Source organism: Tenebrio molitor, chromosome 7 (genome assembly GCF_963966145.1).
Source record: "Tenebrio molitor chromosome 7, icTenMoli1.1, whole genome shotgun sequence".
NCBI lineage: Eukaryota > Metazoa > Arthropoda > Insecta > Coleoptera > Tenebrionidae > Tenebrio > Tenebrio molitor.
In genome coordinates, this window is record NC_091052.1 from 6,347,862 (window position 1) to 6,365,159 (window position 17,298).

Genomic DNA, 17,298 nt, shown 5'->3' on the forward strand with positions numbered 1-17,298 from the left:
CGCCTGCGCGCTTTCGGAATTTCGGTGATAACCGATGGGTATCGGAGTATTATTTTCTCGTGGAGGAGGTGGTGGATCATGCGATCGTTCGTTTCTACCTGCTTTTTGGCGATAATCGTACACTACGCTAAACACCTACTACTATTTTTACTACTGATACTGGGAGCGATGAGTAAGAGGAACGCGCCACGTGAGATGTGAACACCTATATCTTGCACTACGAGGGGTCTCCTTATCTTTTCTTATCCTGGTTTCAGGTTATGCAGCATCGTGAAAAACACCATACCATCAATTAACATCTAATACCTCTTCAGATACTAAAGAATTTAAAAAGATCAAGCTTTTTTCTTGCAGTAGATTCCGTTCGGTTTTTGCAAAACTGCTAAAATCCAAGAAATTTTTACTTTTTCCATCGATTGTAAAATTAACTTGTCAAAAGTAGGTATAGTGAGCAGTATTTGTTGGCAACGTTTTGAAAGAAAGGCCAATTCATTCACGAATTCAAAAAAATTGTTGGAAGTTGTCCCGAGCGTACGTACTTCATAAGTACAGCCATTTAAGAGTTTAGTTATATTATTATATTCTGCAACTGGTTACTAGTTTTATCATGAGTAATTAAGGAAAAATAGTTTTTAACGACGTACCTATCGATTTATGGAATCCTAAACGTTAAAGATGAATCAAATATTGATCCAACAAAATTTGGTAGGTGCGGAGAAAGGATTGTTAAAATAAAAACCGCCTAAATATATGTGTATAGAATATTTTACTTCCTCCTTTTCCTTTCTTCAACCACAACCTTGTAAATGTGGTTCGCTTAAAACTTGACACTTGCAATTTGCGAAAAGGAATAATATTGGAGATTGGACAAACCACTTTTGTCGATTTTAAATTAAAAATTGAAAGTTTAACTGTTTGAATACAATTATTGGTTACAGTCTCGTCTACTGCAATTTTTTCGACTACTAGACATTTCGTAAAAATTCTTGCTTCAAAATTTCACCAGACATTTTCATTTTCGTTGCCCAAAAAGCAAGTGATGCAATAATCGTATTAGCTTTTGTAATATAGCGTTGAATAAATGAGAAAACTTACTTTTCTTCAAAATTTGGCAGACATTCAATTTTTTGGCACCTGTTATTTTACTTTGCTGTCTACAGTGGATACTGTTTTATCTACATTAAATTGACTACGTTTTCTTGGCGCCTGTCACTTTAATTCTTTTTTTTTAAGCAGGAGGTTTGTATTAGGATTATGTGAAAACAAAAAGAATTTTTTGTGCAACCGTACGCGAAACGAGCTCTTCCCGTACCTAAAACAGGCCGCGAAATCCTATTTCGGCCGTTAAAACGTAAACGTCATTTTAACATTTGATACAAATCAGAGTTTCCATGTAAGACTTCGGGTATAAAATTAGAAACCGCAGAATTTATAATACGTACTTTTTAATTATGAAGGAGTATCTATACGAAACTGAAACATCCATCACTTTCGCTACAATTCTCTCCTGACATTTTTATTATTATTATATTTACAAAACGAATTGTTTTATTTATGTCATTTCCATAGCGACATGTAAGCCAAATTTATATGTATGTATTTACTGACAGTGAAGTAAATTTTACTTCTTCATTTTATCTTAACCCTCCACCACCCGGCGGCACGGCAATTTTGCCGGAGTACATACACTATTACAGATAATACTATCAAGTAATAGTGTAGTGCTTATCAACATAATTACCGGCGTCTCGCCTCCACATTTTATAATAATTACAAATCTTCGGTTGCACAAAAAATATTGTGTACACCTTGGCCACGAAATCGTTTAACATCCTCGAGATTGTCCTGTGCCGGCCGCTTACGGCCTCGGCGACAATTTTTCTCTCGGTACGTTAAAGAATGGTTTCGCGCCCTTGTACATAACTAATATGAAACAAAGTTTAAAAAGTTTATTATTTATTTTTTTCCATTGATGAATGTAGCTATTACTGACCTTGGCTAACCATTCTGTTTCCCACACTATAACTTGAAATAAACCACATGTCTAGCTACTGAATTTATTTATGTTATTATTAAAATATAAATATTTGTAATAGCCTGTATAACATACATTATAGAATATTATTCTTATGTTGTAGTTTTTTTTTATCATTCGTTGTTTTTTTACAATTTTTGTATACAATACATAGTTATTTTTGTATTAAGTGCGCAAAATATAACTATTTTAGCATCCACGGAAATTTTTTGACAAATATTTTTTCACTATCAAAAATGACATACTTTGCGACTTGATAACGATGCATAAATGTCACGTTTTTTTGACGATTGTAGAAAAATTTATTTTTATTTACTATTTATTATTTATATTTTATTATCGTTTCTTTAATCTACTGTATTATTTTTTTTAGTTTTTGAAATATCGATATCCATCCTAAACCACAAATTTGAAGCCGAAGGTGCTTAATACATTATACCGGGTGTTATGGAAGTCCACGTAATAAATTTAATCACCACTAGAAATCGTTAAAATAAACATTTTTTTTGATTTAACATTTTTTCCGCAAATACTTCCAAACAAACGTTAAAATTAAATACAGTGTGGAAACTACTTATGGAATAAATTCAGTAATTTCAAAACTAATGACATTTGTCGATTATATTAAATTTTTGAAGTAAAATTTGTCATTTTCTCAATTTTTTTTTATGTAAGGTACCAATTTTTTTCATTCATCATTTAGGTAGTAGGAAGGTTTATCAGAAAGAGAAGAAAAAGTGGGGGTTGTCATTTTAAAAAATTGTTGATGACGTCAGAACATGTGAAGCAACTTAAAATGAGCATTATGAGAAATAAAAATTGACCTGTTTCAGCGTTTTCGACAAATATAATTAGTTTTGAAATTACTGAATTTATTCCATAAGTAATTTCCACACTGTATAATTTGAACCCTAAAATTCATACCCGCTCATGTGTTTAGACATCTATTGAAAACGAAACCCGAAAAAAGAATTACTCGATTAAAATATTCCAATGAAAAACAGTAAAAAATGTTAATATTAGAACAGCAATCGTTCTTTCTTCAAAAAACTGTGAAGTTTTTATCGCACAAAAACAATATCACTCACTCTTTCGTTTCAATTGATGATTATCCCATGAGCGAAGTCCGAAGTGTCAAATTAGGGGCTAGAAAAATGCAAAAAAATTCGGTTATAAAAAGATCAATATGTAAAAAATGTTTATTTCAAAGAGTTCTGTTGGTGATTAAATTTATTACATAGACATCCATAACACCCTGATGTAACGTTCTAAAATTCTTTGACTTTTTTAATCAACTCTATTTGACAACAATCATTCAATTTGATTAGTAAAATATTTGACGGTCCATTTGAAAATAAATAATAATACGATGACTTCTAAAATTGTTTCCGTTAAGTCAAAATACGAGTATGATATGTATTAATATCTAATAATAATGTTACATTGTTATTAGCTTAGAAAAAAATTAAAAGAAAAAACACAAATAACATTATAGATGACATTTGACAGTTGTGAAAAGACCACAGGTGGAGTCGCCGAGTTCAAGTTACAGACATGAGACATGTGGGCTTCGATACCCCTGGAGGACTAATGTCATTTAAGAGAAAAAAAACATTTACATTAACAAATACTTTATTGAAATAGATGCCATCGATTTTAATAAAACGAACAACCAATAAACATTTAGAGTAGACAAAGTTTCTAAATAATATACAAATCGCTTGAGTATGTGTTATGTGAGGGGTGTAGGGTAGCCACATTACGTAATAAAAATCCGAGTATTAAAGCTAGGATTAACACCCATATTTGGGCAACGTACCAGTATCGACATTTCGATAACTCAACGTGTTCCTCTTCAAAGTGTTACCTTTGTGAGGGTACAGGTTAAGCGGGGGCAGATTGGGGTGCTCAATGCGAGTGGGCGAAGAGACCCTGGGTCTGACGGGAACCCCCCTTCTGAGCGTGTTCCCGGCAAAGCCCAAGCTGGCGCATCGCATGTCGGTGTTACCCAACACGGGATACTGCCCATCCCTGTTTTCCATGTCGTTTAACTGATAACTCTCTATCAAGGGCGTTGGGTCTTCGTAGTCGTAATCTACGAACCCAGAATTATCAAAACTCGATTTCTCGCGGACCAATTTCAGGGTCAAACCTTTGTAGTGATTGTAAGAAGGGTGCGACGACAGCACCGGCTGGATGTTGAGATTGTCGACGGTCTCGTAATGGTCGTCGCCCTCGCCGTAGTCGATTAAGTCGCGGGGGTAGTTCTCGGATATGAAGTGCTGGGTGCCGTGTGGGGTCAGCGCCGCCCACACCATGCGGTTGTCCTGCACGTTCCCGCCGCCGTGGTACATCACCGTCTCCGACGGGTGCACCAACTTGTTGCCGTTCAGGTTGGCCACGGAGGTGCATTCGCGCGGCTCGTGGTTCTTGATCTGGCGGTGGTCTCGGCCGTGGATTGAGCATTCGTTGCCGTCGAACATGTTCATCCTGGAAAGATGAACTTAAAGGGGTGGTTCTGGAGAATGAGAGGACTCACTCTCTGCACTTCAGGAGGAACATGGCCAGGAGGGCCCCCAGAAGGAGGACGCCTATAGAGGACGCCACCAACACCAAGAGCCAAGTGTCGTCGATAGCTGTGACAGACCAGGTTTCAATATCTGGAAACAGTTTTTGAAAATTTTTGATTTTATTAAACTTCGTTTCATTCTTTAAAAGACGCATTAGCGTTGAGAAAATCAACTACAAATTTGGAAATTAATATTTTTATTTGTAATTAATTTTACATGAATTTTAAAAATGTTATTTACAATACATTCTTTACTTATCACATCTAAAACGAATAAGGTCATATTTTGTTGTGAAAAACAAAAAACAGCGATATTATTTTCAGTAGCTTTGTAATAAAATTTCAATATGTACTATCGCTGCCAAAATATGTACTTTGGTCGTCAATGTGACATAAATGACAATTGTAAAGCAAACTTTAGGAAGTTTAACCTTATTTTTTACTACTGTCAAAATTATTTTAATCTATCAGTCATACGGGTGGGGTAAATCCCAGCTGCGGAGGCAGGGTTCAAAAGCAAAAGATCAACATGGTCGCGGTTTAGACAACCTTCAGAAGCAAGTAAGACGATTCTATATTTATCAAAAACTGAGGTGCCATATTTTTGACAAGAATAATTTGAAATTGTCATGTATATTGACATTAATACTTGATTTACATTTGAAGTGTCAAAAAGTGACGACCAAAGTATTTTGGCCGCGATCGTACTTTATATAAATTATGAATAGTTATTGCAATATATTTAACTATTAAAATTAAAGTTAAATGACAACTGATAAAATTTAATTTAGATTATTTCCATCACTATAGCAACACAGACAATGGTCCAATGAGAATTTGACTTTTGAACCAATCATTTTTGTTTATCTCGGATAAAAATTCGCTTCCTCTTGTCAGTGATTAAAATTTTTCATTTTATAATTTAAAATGAAAATGACTTCTTCGTCGATAAATAATAAGATATCGTCGTTGTTTGTTGTTTTTTTTTTGTTCTGGAAATAATCTCAGCAAATATAACTCGACCTTGTTTTTTTCGATCGGATAATTTTTTTAATTTATCTACTCAAACTTTTTGTATTTGATAAATTTACTCATTGAATTGGACATTAATCTTAAACCCCATTCACACAGTTGCCACATAAATTTTCGTACATAGTTGCCATACTTGGTCACAATCATTTTGAATCACCCAATATGTATATGTTAAAATACACAGTTTTTCTTTTTTCAATGAATTCAATACATTCATATTTTTCACGCCCCCTATCAAAGGGCGTACGCCTATGTTCATTGTTAAACACAGAATTGTCATCATTTGCAATATCAGTATAAGAAGTAATGTCACAACAGTCCTCCCTCTTCCCTTTTTATGTTGATCATTCACCAAATCAACAAAGCCACATTTTGCATTTTTGTAGTTTACTTATACAGTCAAACTTGAATTTTACTAACAACGCTTCTTGTAAATAACGGATTCAATAGCTGAACATGTAGAACCTGGAGGTTTTACGTTTCCTAATATAATATTTTAAAGAAAAATGACCTTTATCAGATAGACTTACAATGCAATACTTTGTATGTAAGCGCTGGCAGCTCGAGCCGTCAGAAAGAAATAAAAACACCATAAAACTGTATTGGAAGTAGAATAATCCAACAAATAAAAATGTATAACTTGCAGCGCCATTTTTTATTTCTTTCATCCTCATATATTGCTATAACCTAATTCATTTGTGTTAGAATTTGTTTTATTTTACCTTTTCTGGGCATTTCGACATAATCTCCACTGTCAGGAACTCTGTTGAGGGGCGGCAGGGATTCACATAATTGCGTAGATGAGCATGGAGTCGTATTGAGTAGTAAATCAGGAAGGGGATGCTGCAGAAACGCTGGTACTGGAGGTGGCGGCAAATTGAGGATGCTGTCTGGTGGAGGACCTACGTCCCAGCATTCCCCCAAACAACCCATCAACCTGACCCTGCAAGACCCATCGTTTAATTCAATTATTACATTTCTCTCGAATATTTTTGAATTTTGGTTTCTGCATCTTGAATCTGACACAGTAATTGTTATTTATCTCAAAAGTGGAACACGATAACAGTTTTTTTCCTTTAATTCTGTTAATCTCTCCGTACAGTAAACATGTCTTACTTAAGATTAGAAATGAATTTTAGTAAATTAAACTTTGGAAAGCTCAACAAGCTGACAGCAAGTGAAGGAGTGTAAGATACGAGTGAAAAAATCGTAATTTTTCATACCTGTATTGCAACAATTATTTTAAACAACTAGTTTCAGTCACTCGGGCACCCTGTTGAGATAGGGGTGTACATCTAACTGCGCCCTATCGATTCTTAATAAAAACGCATGCGTCGCGACGCCACCCTTCGTATTGATTTGATCTTAAGCGTCCAGTAAGGGACAAGTGCAGGTGATAATTTGACACATGTTAAGACATTTGATGGGGTCTTCTCTGTAAACACTGATGTCATAATTATAACACATTACGAACAAATTTTTCGTACAAATCAAAAATTTCTACTTGTTTCGATACAGAATGTAGATCAACATGGCCGCCATTTATTACTTAATTACTTAACAGAATCTTGTATCTGTCTCGAATTATAATTAAATCCAAACAAACGGAGTCTTTTCCAAAGAACCAAATTTACCCTTTCATCCCCCGCAATTTCTCCGTAGCAATTTGCACGCTATTGTCCGGAAAAAATCTTGTTTTCGTTTGTATTGTGCCGTTCCGTTTTGTTTCTTTTGTGTCTATTATGTTCATCTATATTTAGTAAAAGACCAACTGAATTTCACTTAAATCATCTCGCCCTTAACCCTCGTATATTCCACGTCGCGTCAAGCAGCAATTTCCTTGATCTCACCTATATACGCTATTGATTTTACGAGGCCAATTACGTTTACTTTGTTGCTTTTTTCTTCGCTTTGTTGTTGTCAACGAAGTATGATCGATGCTTTCGCGTTTAATTTATTCCATTTCAGTTCGAAACACGAACTTACTTAAAATGGGCTCCACAACTCTGAGAGAATAAATTCAACGTCATTTCTTTTACACTCGAGACATATTAATGTGTGAAAAACGAAATAATTGATGAAGTTTGATGGCAAGTCTTTGCGTCCATCATGCGTGACAATTTTTCAAAGATTCAGAGGAGGCACGGTTTAAAAATAAATTTTGCGGCAATTTGCCTTTAAGATCGTTCACTTACGTAAACTCCGTCACAAAAGGAAAAAAGTATTAAACGAATAATGAGGGACGTTGTTACGAGGTTGAAATAACAACGCAATCGATGTTCTATTTTTAAGAAATTTCCCTGCGCATCCACCAAAATTGTTCGTACAAAGTATTAAAACTGGTAGTAAGTTGTAACGTTGTGAATTAATCAACAGAATTCCCGACCCGAAATAGAAAAACCATGACATTCAAAGATTTACTTTAATGTAAGAAAAATGTAAAATGTCATGCGATCAAAAGAAATGACATCAAAGGGTGCTGCGTCTCTGCTTGTCACATTTTGACATTTCTTATTCGGGTTATTTGCAAGCAAAGATTATACATGATTTCCAATAACCATAACGTGTATAAAAAAATTTCTACGTATAAAATTAATGTTTCAAACGGTGATTACATCTTTATTGATACTTAAAATGGTCAACTGTGACCTTTTATCTAGACCAGGTAGCATGAAAAGTATATCTAGATGAGAATGTTAAATTGTAACGACTTTAGCATAAAATGTAAAAGTTTTAAAGTTGGATGCTCTGTTTGTTATATGGCAAAAATGACAGCGAAGACATTTAAATGGTGTTCATGTGGTATTAACGCCTACCACAAGAACTAAATTAATTAAAGATTTAACAGAGTTTGAATAAGTAAAAGGCAACGGTGAACACTGTTAAAAAAAACACTCATTGGATATTCTTGTGTGAGCAGCAAAGGTTGTCGTATTTCTACCATCAACGTTCATGAGTCTTCAGCAACAATAAGGAATCGTTTGTGAAATTTCTTTATTACGGTCCTGAAGCGCCAACGTAGGCAAGCGCGTGGTAACGAAGTATGTCTGGTTGCGTCGTGCGTCACATCCACAGGTTAATACATCATGCCCAGTTGAAGCGGAGGCTTCGGCCCAATCGAGGGTGAAATCTTGCGAACATTTGATTCGTTTTCTTGTCAAATTTTTGAGTGACAACCCTCAATTCTGACAGGACAATGATCGAACTTCTCCCCTCGCGCATTATGTAGACAAAAAGGTGAGATTTTTCCAATTTTCAATTATGCACTGGATGTGTCCCCCAATAGGTGTCTTAAAAAATTTTTGTGAATTTTTCGGCACCTAATTGTCCTCACCGTGATCGCGTTCGAGTTGAAGAATTTAATCGTCAGGTGCCGTAGGTGAATCGATTTGTGGTCTTTCATCATTAAATTAATGTTCTCGATTAGGTACACACTGTATACTAATAGGTGCGAGTGCGTGGCATTTCGACACGATTCTAATCGGAAATGACCCAATTGTTGAATTATATATTTTATATAAATTGCAATATCCTGGACTCTCGATGGGAAATATATTGCAGCAAAGAGTCAATATTAGAAAGCGATATTATCTGAACATCGTCGTTGTCCTAGATAAAAATTTAATAAAAATGAATAATACCTACACAGAAGCGTCGTCATTATTTATTGGCAATATGTAACATAATAGAATCTGATAGAGATGTGAAATGTGAATGAGTTATTGAATTTTGTTGCAGTGAATTATGGCCCTGACCAGTCGAGGGCTACTTCGTCTCTTTCTGTTTCTTGGAGGATACGTTATTTTCTTGCTTCTGGGCGCGTCGCTTTTCTCAGCAATAGAAAGTCCAGAAGAGTTGCAAAAAGTACAAAATTTGAGAAAGCTGCGTTCCGAATTTCTCAAAAACCATCCGAGCGTGACCGGTAAGTTATTTTCGATGGAACTAATAAAAATGTGTGCACACCACCGACCTTGTCTTAGTAATCCAGAAAAAATTATCGCACGATTCGGAAATATTCACAGTCCAAATAAAATAATGATTTTGACAATATTTATCGAAGAGAGGCGATAAACAGGGGGCAAAAAATAATTAGATCGTTCGCCGTCCATTTCATAATTCTCTTAGACTACGAAAAGGGGGAAGCGATTGAAAGTTTGGCATATTTTATTAAGAGGGAAAGGGTCAAGAAAATGGCAAACGACCAACTTCGTCGAAGGGTTAACTGAATTGATTCTGGTCAGAAGGTCAGGGACCTTCAACTGAGCGTAATTAATGATCAGTTATCAAACTTTTACAAATTCAGCTTAAAAGTGATTGGTTGATAACGCGGGGGCCAATAGATTTGTCGCTGCAGTGGGGGTATTTAGCGACTTCTTGTTATCACACGATTGCACAAATAACAAAATACTATTTTAATTAGAGCAATAAAAACAGAAATAATATAGATCGGATTGCCTCATCGTGAAACGAGGAATATTGCAGATTCGAGTGAAATCGCTTCCACCCCCTTGTTTACCACCTTAATTGGCGGTTTAACAACCAATTCCGTTCAAATCGACCGATCATGATTTTTACGACGCTTGGCGTTCTCTCGTTATTTGAATTTTGACGGCAGATTAATCATTTTCTTATCAGCGCCAAGTACTTCTTTTAACGTGGTTTTAAAAAAATGTCAAGTTGAAGCCCATGTGGCTTTATAAAGTCTGACTTTTTTGTTGGTTTATATAAACTTTGATGCCGTGCTGGATCGTAAATACCTACTTGCCAGCACCAAATTCGATGGAAATCTAATGAAAATGAACAATTCCAGAACGTGAACTTTTGATAAACGAATAATCAACATTCAACATAACCGGCGACCCGTGAAGAATAAAGTATTGGCAAACACACGAGGTCAAAACAAGTTTAGTAACGACTAAAGATAGATGTGATGGGGTGAAGTGGTAAAACGGTTTAGAACGGGGGCGCTTTTATTCACCATTAGCCCAAGCACACATCTCAAAGATTTTGTACACAGTACAAGTCCCAAGCTTATCTCTTGCCTCGAAGCATGGAATATTTATGCAAAGCAAGTCAGAATAGTGGAGCTTTGAAATGTTCGTCCGACCCTTGTCACAACTGTTTCGTGTTTTTGCATAAACCTCGGCACATTTTGCAAATTCGTCACCCGAAACATTCACAAGAACGCGCTTTCGTCTCCACCCTGTCAATACTGAATGAAGGCGAAACACCCCCAAACGTTTTTGTATCTCAGATCGAACTGAATTCGGATTTACCTCAAAAATATCAATTGTACCACACTTTGATGGGGTCATCGTATTTCAACGTCTTATCACACGAACCCCTCTCATCCCTACCTATCACCATTCCGTTGACCTTCTGATAAAGAAATTTGTTACTATGGTGAACATCACTTGGAATAATTAGAGAAACGTACTGGCTGACCTATACCACCGACACTGCGTGATCAACAAGAGGTAGTAAAATGACACGGATGGCGAAGTTCGCAGTTATTTTTACATCTTTTGCTTGTTTTGTCTTCCGTGTCTTCAAAGAATGCAGATTACTCATTACAAATAACACAGCAGACGTGGTTCTGTGTCCACTGTGAATATTAAGGTTCCTTTGTTCCAATTATTAACTGCATAATAAAATGACGCTTACGATTTTTTTTTCCACATTTTTTAATTTGAAAGAAGGTTCGATAACGCAATTAGTTCATATTACCTAACAGCATGAGGCTAGGTTCTTCGATTTTCAAAAAAAGGTTTGGTTTTTGGTTGTTTAATATAAAAATTAAACGGCCTATTTTACATTTGAACGCATAAATTGACACGATTTGAGATGATTTATTGCTCCTGAATCGCTCATAGCAGGCTACCAACCCTCTCATGCCTTTCCAGATAACCAAATAAATAATTTAGTCATACATTTTTAATATTCGGATGATTTTTGAGTGTATTAATATGTAATAAAAATAATGTAAGAAGTCCCATGTCAAATTTGACAGTGGCGCTAATATTTCTGTAAGTACACTTAAAACAAAAATTTTAATTTTACAGTAAATTGTGTGGTGGTTTTTTGGCACATTAAATAATTCTATGTTGAACATACATATTTTTAAAGTTTCTTAGCTTTTCGGCATCCTGCAAAAATAAAAAATTAGAGTTTGAATTGGTTTCAATTGTTCAAATGAATGACAACGTCTTAAACGTAAATTTATTGTTTTGAATGTACTTTCAAAATTTTTGCTCATTACCACAGAAACCAGAAACATGTATTAGTTCGCATTTTTGCCGCGGGACTTCTTACATTAGTTTACTATAGAAACAAATAAAAGGTTTACTAAAACATCATGGCAAACGAATATATTAAATGTTATTAACGCATGCTAACGAACCTCGATATGTATATTGTTGCTAAAAACGACTTTTGTGTATTAATAAATAATCCGCAAGTAATTTAATAAATTTATGCAATTTTACTTTTCTAATAAAGCGCCCCCACTTTTGACAGATTTTAAGGAGTGTACAAAAAGTTGCTTGGCAACGTTTCATCAATTGTTTCTAAAGGTGACTGCTCAAATACCTTCAAAATTTAGATCAAATTTTTAACAACAAAATCTATTTCATCTTTTCGTTGGATCAGACGAGTGATTTAGTTAATTGTTTGTGTAAACACCTATTTTTTAATGTTTAAAATAATAATTTCCCTTAATTTTCAATAAAGGAAGCATGTGTTAAAATTACATTTTTTAACTTAAGGTAATTTTATTATTACTAATTGGATCTTCACCGTCTAACATATCAGCATTTTAAATTTCATAAAACTCCTTTGGCAAATAACCGAGATATTAGGTTCGAAAGTCTTGGTGGAAAGCTGTATAGTCGACCGTTATATCACCTGGAAAGTGGAAACTAATTTTACCCAGGCCTAGGATGATAAAATCGACCGCAAGTCCTGAGGATTAGAGACCTTCACAGAATTATCCATAGCTCCTGTTATGTGTTGCATATTTACGAAATCGGAAAAATATTTTACTACCAAAAAACCGAACATAATCATTACAGAATGCAAATTTATTCTGCTTCGTTCCCTGTCTAATATTTGTATTCCTTTTATAAATTTGTTTGTCATCTAATTAGTCATTTCTTTGTTGTTTTCATGTTCTTAAATTTTTTAACGCTACTTTAAAAGCAAAACGACTTTTTCTATCAAGAAAACAACAGCAGCAACGTCCCTCAGCAAAAATAACATAACTTCCCGAGGGAGTTAAATGTTGGTCTCGGCTTTGCTCTGTCACCTGAGACGGTTGTCGAGTTTTGATTTGAAAACTTTGATTGTGTCAAAGTTCCGTCGGTCATGATGACAGATCCGCGTCGTAAAAATTCCAAGTGCCCTTGTTCCGCCCCGTGAGATGGTACACAAACATGACATGTCAGTGTCCCTCTTTCGCATAATCTATCAAGGAGCGAAGATCGCTTACAGATCGTTGTATAAATCCCTCGTAGAAGAGATTGAAATCAGCAGAGAAGCGGCTCGGATTCGCTATCAGCACGTCCAACCCGAAGAATCTCACACCTCCCGAAAAGACATGACCCTCGCCGAAGCCATGCAGATTCTCGACATCCGGAACGTGGATCCAGCGCAGGTGGAGAAGCGCTTCAAACACTTGTTCCAATCAAACGAAAAGAGCAACGGGGGCTCTTTCTACCTGCAGTCGAAGGTATTTCGAGCCAAACAACGACTCGACGTCGAACTTAAGAAGCAATCAACGAGTCAACCGCTCCCCAGAATGTAAACATCTCCAATCGGATCTTAAATAAATAATTCACTTATTCCGAAGAAGTTTTCTGTTATTTCCGGGAAATTAATTCGAGCTGCAGCAAATTGATTATTAAGCGGGTGGGTCGTGATCCTAGAACTAATTTGAATTTCTGTCGAGATATTTTTGCGAAGGCGCTGTTTTAATTGGATCGCGGAGCAAATATTATTTCAGAATCGATCGGAAAAATCAATTCCCTTTTTAATTCAATTCTGTTTACGTAAAACGAGTCCGCTCAAGAAATTTCATTTCGTTGAAACACGAGGAACGCATTAAATTTTCGTATTCTGCAAAACTTCAGTTCAGCCATTTGTCATTTTATCTTGAACAGATATTGAAAAACGCTGGAAGGGCTGAGCGAGGTATATCCGAAATAATTCTTAAATATATGATAAAAATACGTCGCAGAGGTCTTCATACTGGTATATCTTATCCGCAACTCTTCGCTCTTGCTTCCAGGAATAAAAAACTCGTGGAAAAATTGCGCTTTTGTACATATCCTCGGTAAATAAGAGACAAATAAGTGTTGCTCGTTTAGGTGCGGTCAACAAGTATTTGCAGAACAAACAAACAAAGCGATTTTACCATCAGAAAGTACATCGACAGTAAAGTATTTATCCATTAGTAATGAGGTTTATTACTTTGGAGAAGGAGCAAAGTAACAAGCGTAGATTTTCAAAATAATCGGGTCTAGTGAACAAAATGAAGTTATCTATAAGTAAACAAGTAGTTTGATAATTGTTATTTAAATAAACAAAGTTTCTATTGACAATAGTTGCAGTGATTGTGTTTATGAAGACCAGATCAAAAAAACTTCATTCATTAAAAAACTACTCCAACCACATTTTTGTAATTTGTCAAAAACAAAACGATTATGAGTCGAGGGCGTTCTGGCAGGTGTTAAATGAATTGTCATCGATTATATTTTGGCAAGACTGCAATGATTTATATGTTTTTGTGATGGAAAATTTTCGCTTAACTCTGGCGGTAACATCAGTGACCTCTCTTTTTCTTATAAAGTTATTTTAAAATAAAAGACTTTTATCGTGCGGCTTAGAATATTGTGTAACACAAAGCAAAACAATTTTGTGTCGTTTGCCTTTTAAAAAATATCACGGAATGAGACGTTGTAACTGTAATTAGACGAAGAGAATATGAACCTGCCACGTGATTTTATCTGAAGTCACTTAGGAGATAAGAAGTATAAAATACGCCGGCAACATTTCTAACTCCAGTAAACACCTCAGAACCGAGCTGGATAGCGCACTGATGGTAACAGTTCGTCTCGTAAATTTTCAAAGAGTGTTTGTTTTCCAAAATTTTACGATGGAAGATCGGACTTTGCGTGCAATTTGTGCAATCGAAATATGTGATTTTTCGTTTTTGTGCCAAATCAGTGACGGTTTATAGCAGTAGGTGTTCCATTCGGTTCCACAAGGAAATGAGCTTGGAAAACCATTCGGAACAGTTGTCGTAGAATTGTTTTTAGTTTGTATTTATCAGATCTCAAAATGGAGTACAAGACTTACGGAACTTGCTCCGAAATAACAGTATTAGTCGAAAGTGAGCAAATTCCCGTCGTTCATCGCAGAATCTCGCGCCACTATCAAACCCCCAAGTTGATGGGGATGTGCAGGACCTCCTTTTTGTTCTCGATTTATCTGATCATCTACGTGATGTTCTTGTTCAGCGGTGCCGCGGTGTTCAGTGTTCTAGAGACTCCGTCCGAAAGGGCGGTCCAGGCGAGACTCCACGGGGCCCTGCACAAATTCCAGCACGACCATCCCAGCGTCTCAGGTTGGTAAACAGGCAGCATTCGAGTCATCCTGTTTGGGATTCGGTTTCGATGATCCGAAAAAATTAAACAAACCGGAGTGTTATCATCGCCGCGATAAGACTTCTTCATGACAGACATCTAGGGGACACAAAGACAATAATTACGTTTTTTGCGTACAAACATCCAACCAAACGCGAAATTTTGCTCAAAGAACTGAATGAGGTCCCGCTGGCTTCGAGACCCTTGGGCTCACTTTCCCCAGTTTTATGTTTATAGACCGGTAAAAGAAACGATTTTTTTATTAAACGGAAAAGAGCTCTTAAACTGAATTTTTTCCCTAAACAATTGTGTTCGTTCCTTATCGGAACGTGAAATTTCGAATTAAACACACAAGTAGATCTTGATCTTCACTCAAGATAAAATCACCGCACCTACGTGAAACTAGACACTTTCACATCGTTATCACTAATCATCCTCTTACTTTTGGACAAAACTGACAACTGGATCTCGATTAGACTCGCCTTGTTGTGCGCATCGACATTTTTCTAATCGTTCATCAAAACGCTGAAACTCTAAAATGCACTTCTTTGGGTTCCAGATCAAGCTCTCGAAGACTTAATTAGTGAAGTAGTAAAAGCTAGCAATAGAGGCGTCTCAGCGTCCAGAAATGCATCTGGAGAGCCAAACTGGAGCTTTGGACAATCATTGTTTTTTTCTAGTACAGTGGTAACGACAATAGGTAGAAAAAAATATTACGAACGTATTTTTCTTTACTAACAGTGTCTGGTTGCAGGGTATGGACACGTGACGCCGTTGAGCCGAAGCGGCAAAATATTTTGCATGCTCTACGCTATGGTGGGGATCCCCTTGACTTTAGTCCTTCTGTCTGCGCTCGTGGAACGCCTTCTGGTTCCTACCATTTGGCTGCTGCAATGGCTGAACTCGCGACTGGGTCACCTTTATCAACCTTTCAACATTCGCCTTTTGCACCTGTTTATCATAGGTAGACACCAGAATCGATCAAAATTGACCCGACAAGTAAACGTTTGCTTTTCCAGTGCTAATTCTCATCGGACTATTCCTTCTCGTGCCCGCGGCCATTTTCGCATCCATAGAGCCAGACTGGGACTACTTAGATTCCCTCTATTACTGTTTCATATCTCTGACAACGATCGGACTGGGCGACTACATCCCCGGTGACTCCGCCAACCAGCCCTACAGACCTCTGTACAAGATAGTGACTACAGGTGAGGCTCTCGTCGGCGAAGAGACTCCGATAAACTGACGGAACTCGTTGCAGGTTATCTCTTCTTGGGTATAACCTTCATGATGTTGACTTTGTCCGTTTTCTACGACATACCTCAGCTCAATTTGGGGTTGCTCTTCACCAGCAACGACGACAACAACATGGAGAAGGTGAGGTTGGCCGGGGCCGGGTTGGGACTGCAGTACGGGGCTGGAGCCGCGTACAGTCCCAACGGCGACGACAGTTCTCATCGCCAGGTTGTCAGAGTGAGATCGCGAAGAGACGACAGTCCCAGTCCCGACGAGACTGCGCCAATTAAAGATTTTCAACTTCCTTGAACGTGCACTTAGTTTTTGTACAGAGTGGACTAACGGGAACAGAACTGATTTTTTTTTTACTTTTTTGGTATCGTATTATCACGGAAGTTAGTCCAGCCTGACTTGTAGTAGGAATTAAATGTTACGCCACAACACCAATACATTACTGAAGCCTATATAGATTCCACGCAACTTACGATGTAGTTTACTGCAATTGCACAGAATTGTATTAATTAAATATATCTTATGATCAGTACCTAACGATGTAATTAATTTATAATTTGCCAAAATATTTATAATAAAAGAGTATTTTTACGAGATTTTAATATATATTTTATTTTTACAAAAATTATATTTAGAAAGCAAATGTATACAATCAACAATATATCTTATGTATTATTGTTTAGACTGTAAGACTAATGGATATCATCTGTCTCAATTACTTGTGGACCAAATAAACGAAAAAATCATACCAACACGCGGCTTTTTCTTCTGAT

The 17,298-nt window shown here is 36.4% G+C and overlaps 2 protein-coding genes across 4 annotated transcripts; one reads left to right on the top strand and one right to left on the bottom strand.

Moving 5' to 3' along the window:
* Positions 1 to 3,641: 3,641 nt before the first annotated feature.
* LOC138135611 (uncharacterized) lies at positions 3,642 to 7,045 on the bottom strand. 2 transcript variants are annotated; one of them, XM_069054386.1, is made up of 5 exons: positions 6,860 to 7,017; positions 6,359 to 6,579; positions 4,575 to 4,695; positions 4,188 to 4,525; positions 3,644 to 4,130 (listed from the first exon to the last, which is right to left on the bottom strand). In XM_069054386.1, the coding sequence occupies exons 2-5, from the start codon at positions 6,567 to 6,569 to the stop codon at positions 3,829 to 3,831; spliced, it is 972 nt and encodes a 323-aa protein (XP_068910487.1). In that variant the 5' UTR covers positions 6,570 to 6,579; positions 6,860 to 7,017; the 3' UTR covers positions 3,644 to 3,828. The 2 variants fall into 2 exon arrangements, with proteins under 2 accessions (XP_068910486.1, XP_068910487.1); XM_069054385.1 differs by having other exon boundaries at positions 3,642 to 4,525; positions 6,860 to 7,045.
* Positions 7,046 to 8,715: 1,670 nt separating this feature from the next.
* LOC138135189 (potassium channel subfamily K member 1-like) lies at positions 8,716 to 17,121 on the top strand. 2 transcript variants are annotated; one of them, XM_069053858.1, is made up of 6 exons: positions 8,716 to 8,873; positions 9,375 to 9,558; positions 15,837 to 15,977; positions 16,032 to 16,241; positions 16,297 to 16,485; positions 16,539 to 17,121. In XM_069053858.1, exons 2-6 carry the CDS (start codon positions 9,381 to 9,383, stop codon positions 16,820 to 16,822), a joined length of 1,002 nt encoding a protein of 333 aa, XP_068909959.1. In that variant the 5' UTR covers positions 8,716 to 8,873; positions 9,375 to 9,380; the 3' UTR covers positions 16,823 to 17,121. The 2 variants fall into 2 exon arrangements, with proteins under 2 accessions (XP_068909959.1, XP_068909958.1); XM_069053857.1 differs by lacking the exons at positions 8,716 to 8,873; positions 9,375 to 9,558 and adding an exon at positions 14,678 to 15,258.
* Positions 17,122 to 17,298: the final 177 nt, after the last annotated feature.

Coding starts and splice junctions, on each gene's coding strand:
- LOC138135611 (XM_069054385.1), bottom strand. CDS start 6,569: ATGGGTTGTTTGGGGGAATGCTGGGACGTAGGTCCTCCACCAGACAGC. Junction 4,696..6,358: donor TGTCGAAATGCCCAGAAAAG/GTAAAATAAAAC, acceptor AACTGTTTCCAG/ATATTGAAACCTGGTCTGTC. Junction 4,526..4,574: donor TTCCTCCTGAAGTGCAGAGA/GTGAGTCCTCTC, acceptor TCATCTTTCCAG/GATGAACATGTTCGACGGCA.
- LOC138135189 (XM_069053857.1), top strand. CDS start 14,973: ATGGAGTACAAGACTTACGGAACTTGCTCCGAAATAACAGTATTAGTC. Junction 15,978..16,031: donor TACAGTGGTAACGACAATAG/GTAGAAAAAAAT, acceptor GTCTGGTTGCAG/GGTATGGACACGTGACGCCG. Junction 16,242..16,296: donor TTTGCACCTGTTTATCATAG/GTAGACACCAGA, acceptor TTGCTTTTCCAG/TGCTAATTCTCATCGGACTA.